Raw genomic sequence first — 13,827 nt, 5'->3', positions numbered from 1 at the left:
CCTATTTAAACTTTTTTTTTTCATTCACAACACAATAGAAAAAAAGAGTTTACTTGCAAAAAACGTAATGAGCTAAATCATAATCACGATAAAATTTTGATCAATTGCACAGCCCTATCATGATGTCAACATTTTTGTTTGTACGATACTTGGGTTTAGTACAGTGTGAGTAGCACTTTAGCAGAGCAGCAGCAGCTTCAGAGCTCAATCTGTGTCACAGGATGTGTTAAAACACAGTACTGAGTGTAGGTCACCCGTTTCATCAGCACTCAGAGCGCAACACACAATCACCATAGTTACGCACAAAAAATTATCTTTGAAGTGTGAAAAATATGCCGTAACTTGGCCTATGTAGACAGCTGGATTAATCAAAATAGGAGCATATCTGCTCCGTCAGACACTTTCTTAGTCTAAAACATTAAGCTTGAAACAAAGCATTTAGCTACCAACGTTTGCTTCCGTGTCCTCACACTGCTTCTTTTCTTTACTTGTATTTGGCAGAAAGCTGATGTGTTTAGATCCCCTTTGAAATAAAATCACTGCTCCTGTATTATTGTTAGTGCAAAAAGTCATCAGCTCTCAGGAGAGGCACATTGATCTAAAAGCCCTCATCCTAGCATGGCCCCACTCATGTCTGTGCTGTGCAGATTATATTCTTGACTAAGCACGGCTTCACAATCAAAGAGCAGCTTCACTGGCTTGGAAATGTGTTAGAAGGGTCAAGTAGAAGTTTTCTTATAGTCAGCAGAAACTTCTGAACAGGCTAATAGTGTTAAGCTGTAAAGTCTGAGCAAGACAAAGATGGGGAGTATTCACTGACATCCTGTCCCCATCATGACACCTATTCTATTTACCTGAATGAACAGCCAACTCAAGTGTTCCTCAAAAACACCACACAAAGCTAAACAGAAATTTACCCTGTGGGTTATGTGCAGTACAGAGGAAAACAACAAAGGCAGACAGGGATTTTCAAACAATGTTTTTTTCTTGGTGAAATCAAAAAAACTGGCACATTTGAAAAGCCCAAGACTACAGCTTTTGTTCAAGACTTCAATCATCAAATGTTTTACAGTATGAGAGTGTTGATACTTTTTTGCATGCCAGTGTGATTGCCTCATAGTGGTGAAATGAAGCATGGGGAAAAATTTCATCAGGTTGATGCCTCTGCAGCAAGTGAGGGCCCGGACGTTTGCATCAATAAAACATGGCACATTCACTAAATATGCAGTGTTACATCGACAAGAACCCTCTTACGTGCGTCTTCAACTCAGCAAACTGTTTGTCCTCCAATAGCTTTCCAGTGCAATCTTGAGCGAGAAATGAATAATTCATGTTATGTACTTTAAGCAGATCTACTACTAAACAAAACAACCATTATATGCCAGGCTGCACTTGGAAAGGAGCCGATTCCACAAGGCAAACAATATGGAGGAAAAATCACTATGTTTTGTTTTTTCTTGGTAAAATCTTAAAATTATGGTTTGAAAAGCCCAAGACTACAGCTGTTCAAGACACCAATCATCAAATGTTTTAACCATCCAATTCTCATATGAAATCGACACTCATACAGGAAATGTATGTTTAACCTGTGTTTGTCTGATTCATCCATTTATATTAGACTAAGTTCAATCAAAGTGTTACTTTTACTGCCCCAATCAGCATTAACATAGGCCATGAACATCCCAAGACTGGTCTGATAAATCAAACTGCACGGATGTAAGTGTGAAGCGGAGCGTTATACTATGCAGTCAAACGGATCTTTAGCACCTTCAGCAAAGGCTTTCAGCATTTGAGCAATAGCTCACTTTAACACAGAAATTACAGACACAAAAATTACACGAGCACTTTGATGAATAATTTAGGGGCAACATCTGACAGAGACATGGTGTTTAGTTGGCAGACTGGGCTGGGTTATAAAATTCCAATCTATAGGCTTAACAGTGAAGAATTAAAAAAAATATATATTAAAAGGTATTAAAAAATAGAAAAGGGGGGAAAGATCAGAAAAGATTTTTTTTTAACTTTTTTTTTTTAACTAGGGTTGGTTTTCTTGCCTGTACATCTTTCTTATATATATATATATATATATATATATATATATATATATATATATATATATATATATATATATATATACACACACACACCCACCCCACTCCTCTTCATATAACTTAATATAATCACAGGAAGCAGTTGTTTAAGGCCTGCCCATTAAACATTCTGTAGTACAGCAACTTTTGTATATAGCTAGATAGATTAAGCACTAGAAATTACATTCTACTGTATTTTAGAAATAAACAGGTTTTAAGACACATACAGTACATGTTACAGTATATCTATCTTTCATCCACTTTAAGAGTTCATTAAATCTGTAAACTCCAGCTTGTCATCAAGTTAAAACTTCTCGGGTGGCTGTGGTTCAGGTGTTAGAGGTGGTGTAATAGGCAAGACACTGAACCCTGAATTGCTCCCGATTCTGTGCCATAGGTGTGTGAATGTTTATCTGATGAGATGGCACCTTGTATGACAGCCTCAGCCACCAGTGTGTGAATGTGTGTGAATGGTGCCTGTACTATGTAAAAGCGCTTTGAGTAGTCGTTAAGACTAGAAAAGTACCACATACTGTAAATGCAGTCCATTTACATTCTCTCCTTCATGTCGCATATTTGCTGTTCCTGCTTTACACTAAAAACATCATTATCCAGATTTGAGTAACTATTAGGGGTGGGGGGAATCGATACAGTATCGCGATATTTTTCGTGGCAATACTGTATCGATACACAGATGCAAAGTATCGATCTTTTATGCATTATGTGTTGGTCAGTCTGTCTTGCTTGACAATCCCATTTTGCGGCAATAAAATTTAAGTGAGATGAACAGACAGAAAAATGTATCTTTTTAGATAAAACAGATGTTGACAAAATCTTCCTTTGGGGGCATAATTTAAATTTAGGAAAAATTTTAAGTTGGAAAAAAGGTAATACATTGCAGTATATTGCAATGCGTTTAAAATCGCAATAATATCGTATCGTGACATAAGTATCGTGATGATATCGTATTGTGAGGCATCTGGTGATTCCCACCCCTAGTAACTATCAGAAATAACATAGGGCTTTGTGGTTTCTATGAAACCCCCTGGCCAACTGTCTTTAGCTTAGCATCATCTATAGTATTGTTTGTACTTCTTTAACCCTGTTACCTCCGTGAGAGCAGGTGGCCTGTGGAAAACCAATCAATACAAAAAAAGAAAGAGCTGGACTGAGTCGCGACCGGAAGACCAAACCATTTAAAAAAAAAATCCTCTGGGGAGATATTTCTCATGCAACTAGGCATGACCTCCGCATTTAAATAATTAAAAACTAGAAGGGCACTTGGAGAGCGCAGACCTCCTCCAATGAATACCCTCTCTCACAATGTTAATGCAGTGTGAATATTCTTTTTTTTTTCTTTTACTTTTTAAGGATTGGTGGTAATATAACACTGCTGCCATCAACAAGGCATTTTCGCCAGGAAGTACCGCTTACTGGACATTTTCTCTTTTACAGGCCATTCTTTGTAATTCGTAAAACCCTAGAGATGGTTGTGCATGAAAATCACAGTAGATCAGCAATACTCAAACCAGCCCGTCTGGCACCAACAATCATGCCACGTTTAAAGTCACTTAAATCATCTTTTCTTCCCCATCCTGATGCTTAGTTTGAACTTCAGCGGATTATCTTGACCAAATCTAGATGCCTAAATGCTAGAGCTGGGCAATATATCGATATTATATCGATATCGTGATATGAGACTACATATCGTCTTAAATTTTGGTATATCGTAATTTGGCATAAGTGTTGTCTTTTCCTGGTTTTAAAGGCTGCATTACAGTAAAGTGATGTCATTTTCTGAACTTACCAGACTGTTTTAACTGTTCTATTATTTGCCTTTACCCACTTAGTCATTATATCCACATTACGAATGATTATTTATCAAAAATCTCATTGTGTAAATATTTTGTGAAAGCACCAATAGTCAACACTACAATATAGTTGCGGTATCGATATCGTGATATTTGATTTTCTTCATATTGCCCAGCCATACTAAATGCTACCACATGATTGGCTGATTAAATATTTGAGTTGAACAGGTGTACCTAATAAAGTTTCCGTTAAATGGGAATGAGCAGTATTTAGCACATAGGGTACAACAAAGTGTGAATAATTTATTGCCTTTTCCAGGCATAGTAGGTGCTATAGTCAGCCGCTGCCAGTGACACTGTTAAGTGGGCCAGATCTTTCTGCCAATTGGGACAATGTGGTGAAACAATTAAATAGACGCAGTGAACTGTACTCTCTCGCACTTTTACACTTCCCGTCTCTTACCCCCCTTACTATCTCCCCATCTTTCACCTCCTCTGCATCCGGCCTCTCTCTATCTCCTTCCCTGTGTCCCCGGTGTCAGTGAGCTGTGTGGCGACACATCGCAGCTCCTCTAGTGCCTGCTGAATTATGGAAGGGGTTTGGAGGCGACGGCATTAATGAAACATGCAGCCACAGGAGCCACATTTCGCAGTGGCGAGGGGAGACGTGTTGTTGCGGCATAAATTATTCAGCCCCAAAATATCACAGCAACCATCACGCCAAGACTGGTGGCAAGAAGCCACCTGCCACCTCTGGCCTGACACTGTTCCCTTGTCGTCTGCTCTACTCATCCCAGCCACACTGGGGGTGACGACAGAACGCTGCCGAAACACCGCCAGCTGCCGAGAGAAGAAGACAGTAGCTGATGAGGGCTTCCTTTTCCTCTTTTAAAAAAATATTAATTATTAAACTGAGTTGGATGTAAGTCTATATATGGGAGAATTTCAGATTATGCAGATTTATTATTAAAAATATATAAACTTCCTAGACTGTGTGTTAAATTACAATATTATTGGTGTATAAAATGATCACTCCTCTACAACCAATTGTGTAGCAAGTGATAACAGTTTGATAAAATGCGATAGAATGTCAATCAAATGCACTGACAATAAACATTTATTATAACTTACTATTGGCCACATGATATAACAAAAAAATTGTGGTTACCATCTTTTAACAAAGATAACCGTTGTAAATGCCATCCAATAATCTTAAAGGCTGCCGATATTCTATAGTTTTCCTATTGTTAGTCTCTCAATACTTTGATTTCAATATCCTGTCTGTGCCACTCATCCACAAGCCCATTGGTTCCTACTGAAGAGGAATGTGTAAAAAAATGGGTCACTGATATATAGGGTTGGGCATCGTTTGGATTTTAACGATTCTGATTCCAATTCCGATTCTTCATTTCGATTCAGATTCTTTGAGTGGTGGAGTTGAAACGGGTCACATGCTTCACAAATAAGAGGAAAGTTTTATTTTGATTCAATGGTGGTTTGCAGTTTTACAGCTTTTTCAACGTAAATAAAGCCACACTAGAGCGCCACTTACTGTGCTCCATGGCTGCAACACAGCAAGCACCTGGTCGCTATGGAAACCAAAACTTGCGCATGTTAAATTGGGAAGGGATGATCGGATTTGAAACCAAATCCTCCAAACGATTCCAAAAAAATTCCAATAAAGAAACGATTCCGATGGAATCGTAATTTTTGAAACAATTCCGATTAGGAATCGGTTCTCAATGCCCAACCCTACTGATATAGTTTTATGTTTTTTAAAGGCAAATTAATTCCCTAAAGTACTGCTCAATGTAGTTTTTAACAAACTTTACTCAGGCAGGTGTTAACTACATTTGTTAGTGACTATTGGTGATTTGTTTAGCTAACAGCTAATTAACAGATTGTATGAGCTAAGCATTTCTGCCAGCAGGACGGTGTAAGTAGCATTGAATCAAAATAATCTACAGAGTTTGTGTTCATGGTAATGAAGAAACAGGTCACCCAGTGCAACAGTGTGGCTCATTGATGTGTTTTACTATTTTATGGACAACAATGGAGCTCCATGTCACAGAGTAATAAGATATATAAGGCGTATCACACACGTCTATCGCTCACACCCACACGTTAGTAGAATAGGAAAACTATAGAATATCACCAGCCTTATCCTTTAACAATGCATTTGTTTTGGTTTACAGTATTACATTCTCCTTATATACAGTAAACAATGTATATATTCAGCTTCCCCATTAGCTATTCTCTACATACCTTAAAAACTGTTCTGGTTATCAAATAATTGGTTTTGAAAATACAGATTAATTGTTAAAGCCTGCATTCCTTCTTCTATCATCAGTAGTTTCCACATTATGTTTAATTATACACATTGACAGCCACAAACTGATGGCTGAAGGAGGTATCAGAACAACGAGGTGAATGAGGCTACATTTAACCTGTTAAATCTGAAACTCTAAACCTCCCAAAAAAGCTCCAGCTTAGTCACACAGCAGTAATCCTGAAGTTTCCACTGTAAAAACTCATATAAAACATCACCTCAGCTCTAAAAAAAAAAATCATGAGGGATATGCTACACTGGACAAATTGACCCATGAATCTAATATGCTCCCAAACACAGACATAAACAGTCTCACTTTGAGATACCAGTACTTCAGGAGCTCTGTGATTGGTGCTTCAGATGCCTCGGAGCTGCTGAGGACAGTATGTGCTTGCGGGTGGTTCACCATGCAGTCCGGTTTGACTTTGATTTGACACACGCTCGGCAGAGCCCAGGCGCCAGCGCTGGGTGCGTCTTCACACAGACAGCGAGGCGACATCACCTAATGGCCCTTATCTCAATCTCCTTTAAAAGCATCTTGTATTCCCCGCCATCTTTCCACTTCTGCAAAACCCCACTTTTTTTAATAAACCATCAGTCCCCTTCTCCAGTGGAGCATTGGTCCCTTCCTTTGGCGGCTGGGGCCAGACGGCAGGGCCCGCTGTGGTTTTAATGGGCATTAACTGGGGGGCTGTTGAGGCTAAAGTGCTACAAAACCACAGCACTGGTGCAGGCTCTCTGGGAAAGTGTGTGTGTGACCATGATTACAGGCATACTCTGTGTGGCATGCATCTTTAAAAAAAAAATAAAAGAAATAAATAAATGTACATTCTCTTGAGTTTTCTTTTAACTCATTTGACTGCGGTGCACCAATGCCATTTCTGGGAAATCACAACTTTAGCTACAGAAACATGAAAGCATTTAATTTATCAACACTGACCAAAAAAGTCGGACTTTGATTGATTTTATTACTTGTGTTGTTATTCTACCTGCTATAAGAAGATATGAAATTGAGCTAAACAGTGCTAATGCATCCTGCAGGGTGTCCTTTAGACTTTGTGCATTTATGTGTGCTTGCTCTTGTGGGATTTGTTGGGTCTAGACCTACTCTATCTGTAAAGTGTCCTGAGATAACTTCTGCTATGATTTGATACTATAAATAAAACTGAATTGAAAAATTGTATGTTAAGGCAGAGAACAAGCCTTGAGGTACACCTCTTTGACCCTGCAGGCCTGTTCACCTCACTGCTCTCTCTGAGCTGCTGTGTATGAGGGGCTGATAGCCATCACCTAGATACACTGAACAGGGATGTCTGAAGATGACCTATCCTTTCTGTGTTACACACACACACACACACACACACACACACACACACACACACACACACACACACACACACACACACACACACACACACACACACACACACACACACACACACACACACACACACACACACACACACACACACACACACACACACACACACACACACACACAGAAGACGGGACTCAGAGGCACCAACAAGGCCTCCACGGGCTCCAATTAATACCCCAGCCCTTCATATCCCCTCATCTCCTCATCTTTAAGAGCTGACTGCAGATTAAATATTTATGCATCAGCATAGCGAGAGAGATAGAAGACTCCTACATGGCTATCAATAATAAAAAAAAACATCCCACAGCTCATAGTCACTCCTCGGCTGGCATCACAGGCTGACAAAAAGGAAGGTAAAATGAGAAAACAACAAGGCCCAGAGTCTTAGCTTTCCTTCGCTGTTTTCATGGCTGTGTCATCAGCTGTTTGAGAATGCAACTGGATAGCAAGCAAACGAGGACTGCAGAGAAATCAAACCAATGATCACTACATGTGACGCCTTGAAATACAAGTCAAACACGAACCACGCAAATATGCCAAAGGCAAAAACTAAATTTGCCAAGGGCAACACACAACCGTGAAGGTCCACCGTTTGATGGAAAATGATGTGTCCTCCTAACATGAAACTGACTCATCCCAGCAAAACAGTATGTCAATGATGCCTGGCTTTCATGATACAAATATGCTTTCAGATGAAACAGGATGTGAGCATAAAAAAGGAAGTATAAAATGCCTTATATATAATCATGAGCTTAAAAATGTCATACATAGACAGTGTGTTAGGAAAAGCAGACAAGACATTTTTCACTGCTGTAACTTTAATCAAATTTGTCAAATTTAATATTTTAATAATTGGAAAGCAGAAAAAAACAATTGATGCTACATAAAGATTATAGAATGTTCAGACATTTCTCTACTCTTCCTTTATTCCTGTGAATTACTTGAAAACATTACCTCTAAAATCTATACAAATTTAAATGAGGGTGGGGTGTTAAACTGGTCATAAGGGCTAACAATGGCATTAAAGTGGAGAGTTCTTCATTTTAAGGGGCTGCTAGGCAAAAAGGTGGTGAACCGCTGCATTATAAAATCAATTTAAAGTGATTTTTTTCATGACTTTAACTCAAATGTATTATGTATCCCTCAGTAAGTATGTTCATTGACCAAAAGTTACACGTAACATGTGCAATGTGGACAAACACACAATAATAAATGAAATCCACTTGTCCCTGAATAAGCTAATGTGACAACTGAGCTACAGTGGACATGAATTATTCATGAACAAAAATGCATAACAAACAAAGGGGGACAAAGTGTCTATGAGTGCGCTCTCAGAAGCACCCTCATTAACTGAAAGAGGATACAGTGGCATGGGGATGACGGCATTTAACAGGTACCTCTATTGATTAGTAGTGACCTATTGTAACATATAACACCACCAACAGCTGCTTCTTTGCAGTGGGATCTATTGGAATCCAGTTTAGGCTTTGAAAACGGTTACTTGTTTTGCAAGGCGAGTTAATATAAATACCTTCAAAACAACAAACACTAGACATGACTCCAATTTGTGGTCTCTAGCTCCTCCCAGTGGTAGAATGTGGAAATGAAATGTTCTAACTGCAAACAATCCACCACCACTTATCATGTTGAGAGTAAATTTAGATGCATGTTGGGAGTGGGAGTAGGCAGTGCCCTGCACAACCAAGAACAAGGCAACAGTAAATATGTATGGATGATGCAATCACCAGTAGTTTTATTTACAGAGGATTGATGTATGTCAGACCTGAAAAATGCAAACACCTCTACTTATATCCATGCAGTGTAGTACAATAGCCCTCCAACACATTACCACCTTACTACTGTTGTTTCCTTTGCAGCTTGTCTGCAGGTAGAGGTGGGCGGGGCCATCTAACCTGAGGTCATGCACCATCTCTCTCTCACCAACATGATCATATACATTTTGGTTTGCTTGCTTCTACTCGTCGTTTTGCCTTTACAAGGCGCATACATTCAACACTGCAACCGCTGACTTACAGATTCAGATTCACTTATTATGTTGCTTTTATCTCGCAGTTTCAAATATAAAATATTGTTTAAATCAGTACTTTAAAATGACTTTGTGATCTCCCTCTTTGTCTAGCTCACTGAAGCTGGGTTTGTATAGCACATTTCACCAAAAGAGTACAATGTGCTTTACCGAGGGAAGGGAAACATTTATTTTACTTAAGAGTGATAATCCAATTTTAAAAATTACAGGTCCAAATGTTTTATACACTGGCAATTTATAAACCTTGTTCACAAAGGTTTTGACACTGCTGAGACTAAGACTACATCTGCTGGAAATGTCAAACCTAGAATTTCTGACCTTTTTTTAAACTTGTACTGCACACCACAATAGCTAACCAATGTTATTCTGGAAAGTGCCAGGACATGTAGTGTTGAGATTTATTAACAGTATCTAATATGGCCCATGTCATACATATCAAACTCCTATTCCTTCAGACCAGGAATTTCACAGCCTGTGTTTCCTGTTTTAGTAGAATATGTCTTAGTGGTATATTTACCTTGTAGGAAGGCAAAAAGCAGAGCACACCCTTGGCCACGACCTGGCAGACATGGAGAATCAGCGCACCCACCTCGTCCTGGAAGGCATACGTTTCAGTATGTTGGAAGGTGGCACAGAGTTTTCTGCCTTGGGGTCCTGAACCAACAGTGCCCACCCAAACCTGAAGAGAGGGCATTAGAAAGTTCATATCACCAATATACTTCATAGGATAAATATATCTGGTCATTATCATGTTGGCCCAAAAATGTGTGATCAAAAGGTCCAAAAATATTTTCTAGTATCATTATGGGCCTTTTGAAAAACCTTTTGTTTCATTCTCATGTGCACTGGCAGATTAGTGGTGACTCTGAATCATAAATCAAAGCTGATTTTGTCTTGATTCTTATGTCCGCTCGAGTCCAACAACAACAGTTATGATTTGTGATCTAGAGAATCTAGAGCTGTGCAATGAATCGAATGTTTCATCATGATCACGATTTTGGCTCCTAACGATCCCAAAAACGATTACTTTGCACATTACGTTTTGCAAGTTAACTCTTATTTTGTCTTGTGTTCTAAATCAGAAAAAAAGCTCAAGCGGAAAAAATATGAAGGGAAATTTCACAGTTCAAGGTGTTTTCACTGTTCATTTGTTTAACTTCATCATTTTAATTTTGACCAAAATAATCGTGATTATGATTTTTTTTCCATAATAGAGCAGCCCTAATCTGCAACATATATAATGTCATCAACCCCTGAATATCCATAACTCATAGTTCTCAGGCCTGCAGATGAGTATTAATGCAAATAAAATAAATGATATGGTTAGAGTGTGACATCTGCTGGACAAAGGTGGCACTGTGATAGATGTGGAGGAAATACAAGGTTAAAGTTTTCGATTGTTTGATACACCTTTAGCGGTCATGTCAGAGATCTACCTGCTGGTACAGACACAGCTCTACTTTCCCACTCCGATTAACCTTTTGAAGACGTGGACCTCATGTTGACCGAGACTGACGGAGATAAACATACGTCTCCTTCTGAGATGTAGCTTTTAGGAAGCTTAGGGATTTCACTAAGTCCTGAGGTCACTGGAGGGATGTTTTAAATTCAAGTCATAAATCTGAGTGATATTAGCGAATCAGACATTGAGGAATAAAGCAACTAAATTTCCCCTTATACAGTAATACACTTTGTCATACGAGCCACAAAGTGCACATGTGGCGTTGGTTCCAGAGGCTCAGTGATATAGGTAAACCTACTGACCTGGGACTTGTTGATAACATGGTTGGCCTCCAGCTGGATGGAGAATTTCACCCCAAGTTCAGAAGAGAACGAGCCCATGGGTGACAGGGTTCCTGATGTCAGCACAATGCTGTGCACCGACTTACTCAAACTAGAGAAAGCCTGAAAGATACAGACACATTAAACCTCCAAGGGTGTTTCAGCTGTAATGTATGCCATAAACATATCAAAACATATAATATCAAAAAGGTGGAACAGTGGAAATTTTACCAGCACTTAGCAGGTAACCTTAACTTTATACCCTTTAAAGTCATTTAAGGCATACATATATTTGGTAACACTTTACTTGAAGGTATCTACATAAGTAAGTACATTTTATTTATACAGCGCTTTTCAGACAAGGTCACAAAGTGCTTTACAATGTGCATAGACAATAAAAAAATTGTCAATAGAATAAAATACCCAAAAGCTAGCCTGAACAAGTGAGTCTTCACTTGTCCCTTAAAACAGTCCACATTCTCAGCAAACCTAAGGCTGGTAGGTAGAGCATTCCAGAGTCTGGTTGCCATAGCCCCAGTATATGTATAGCTCATACATAAGAGTGACATGACAGTGTCAATGTACAATGTACAATGTCATGACACATGAACCCTAACCCTAACTTGTCACGACAAAAAACGAATTACACTTACTGACAGAAGCGTTATGACTTGTTTATAATGTTTTTGACAGGGTTATGACAGTGTCATGTCACTCTTATGTAGATACCTTAAAGTAAAGTGTAACCATATATTTTTATAGACTTCAGTAACGGCCTACATGGCAAGGTGTGCCATCTCTAACCTCTCACCACAGCGGGGTTAAGGCACCAGAAGCTGAGTGTCAGGACTTCTGTCTTGACTCGAACGCTCTGGCGTTGTCTGTAGCGTGGCCGAACGATAAAGCCCTGGGCATCAGCGGCATCAGGTGGGACCTGGTTTGTCCAAGCATAGCTTTTCTGCAGAGCTACCCGGTAGTCCTCAGCAAACCTACAGATACACAAAGAACCGAGCCATCGTTCAATCCTATACCCTTTACAATGGTTCATCTGAGACACTGGCATGACTTAGGATTTTGGTCAGACTTCTTTGGTTTGTCTCGGACCTGCAGTTGTCCTCAGTGGAGTAGATAAAGCCAAGCACCATGAAGAGGTTTTTGAGGACAGTGGAGGTAGCTGAGCTGATGGTTGGGATCTGAACCATATCCTCTTTACCATTGACCAAACCGACACGCTCCTCTTTCTCCAATACTGCTGCCAAGTTTTGCTGTCGCAAAATAAGACAGTGGAAGACATGTTAGAAAAAAAAAAACAGTGCTGTCAATAATCAGAGAACATCTTCAACCAAATAACAACACGCAGCTATATTTACATATTCCTCTTTTCTTTTCTTACCATAAATAAATGAGACCACATGATTAACCAGCCATCTTTTTCTGCATTAAATGAAGTCATCATACCAATAATATACCGAAACTATAAGCCAGAGTGCTGTCCCATTACACAGTGGGCCCTTACACCCTCCTGCACTGGTAAATGTGGTAAACTTCAAAAGTCTACAAGTAGAGCAAAGGTATTTGGTGTACCTTAAGGATGCTGAAGGTGTCAGCAGTGATGCCCAGGTTATGAAAGATGCCCAGTATATCCTTCCCATTCCAGACTTTACAGGCGCTCTCATATCCCCGTTCAGACATCAGGCTTTGGCTCTCCTGGATCCAGCTACACCATGGACAAAGATACATCCACAGTTAATATGTACTAAGAATATGAGAACTACAGATGAGAAAAAATGAAGTCAGTGAATCACTAACTTGATCAGACTATAGCAGAAGTTCCTTAGTGTCTCGTGTTTGGATCGTCTGATATTGCTGTTGACCATGCCGTCGAGCTCGTCCCTGGACATCAGCAGACTGTTGTGGTCTAAAGTGTAGCTGGCACTCTCCCTCGCACAGTCCTCAATGTTGTGGGCCTCGTCCAGCACAACGATCTGACCTGCCAGGTCGATCTCCATCTGGTGAAAATGGAAATGGAAAGCAAGCATCCCTTAACTCTTCAAATGATCTGGTCCTTTGTTATGAACTAAACTCATCTTGCTGCTCCCTTCCCCTGCCACGTTTTCCCTGATTGTTCTATAATTTCTTCACCCTCTTGTCCAAACTCTACTCACACTCTCTCTGATCATTGGGTCCAGCAAGTAGTTGTACGGGCAGAAGATGATTAGGGCATCCTGCATAAGTTCACGAGCAGCATAGTAGGAGCATGACCGGAGCCGTTTGCCCAGTGCGACAATGTCCTCAATGTCCCAGGCATCATGGAGTCCGTGGACCCGCTGTAGAGTGCACTGGTCCCGCATCCTCTGGACACCATGGTAGTAGTGGCATGACTTGCCCTG

At 39.8% G+C, this 13,827-nt stretch overlaps 1 protein-coding gene across 2 annotated transcripts in view; it reads right to left on the bottom strand.

Moving 5' to 3' along the window:
• brip1 (BRCA1 interacting helicase 1) overlaps window positions 1-13,827 on the bottom strand; it is a 96,016-nt gene that overhangs the window by 57,540 nt on the left and 24,649 nt on the right. For both annotated transcript variants that reach the window (XM_028573269.1, XM_028573270.1), the window contains exons 8-14: window positions 13,603-13,824; window positions 13,247-13,446; window positions 13,022-13,154; window positions 12,542-12,702; window positions 12,249-12,426; window positions 11,420-11,560; window positions 10,173-10,334 (exon numbers count right to left, since the gene is read on the bottom strand). In XM_028573269.1, the coding sequence (XP_028429070.1) occupies window positions 10,173-10,334; window positions 11,420-11,560; window positions 12,249-12,426; window positions 12,542-12,702; window positions 13,022-13,154; window positions 13,247-13,446; window positions 13,603-13,824 (1,197 nt within the window). The remainder of the gene's footprint in view (window positions 1-10,172; window positions 10,335-11,419; window positions 11,561-12,248; window positions 12,427-12,541; window positions 12,703-13,021; window positions 13,155-13,246; window positions 13,447-13,602; window positions 13,825-13,827) is intronic.

Source organism: Perca flavescens, chromosome 3 (genome assembly GCF_004354835.1).
Source record: "Perca flavescens isolate YP-PL-M2 chromosome 3, PFLA_1.0, whole genome shotgun sequence".
Lineage (NCBI taxonomy): Eukaryota > Metazoa > Chordata > Actinopteri > Perciformes > Percidae > Perca > Perca flavescens.
The sequence above is the reverse complement of the archived record's forward strand: the minus strand, read 5'-3'. Positions and strand labels throughout refer to the sequence as shown.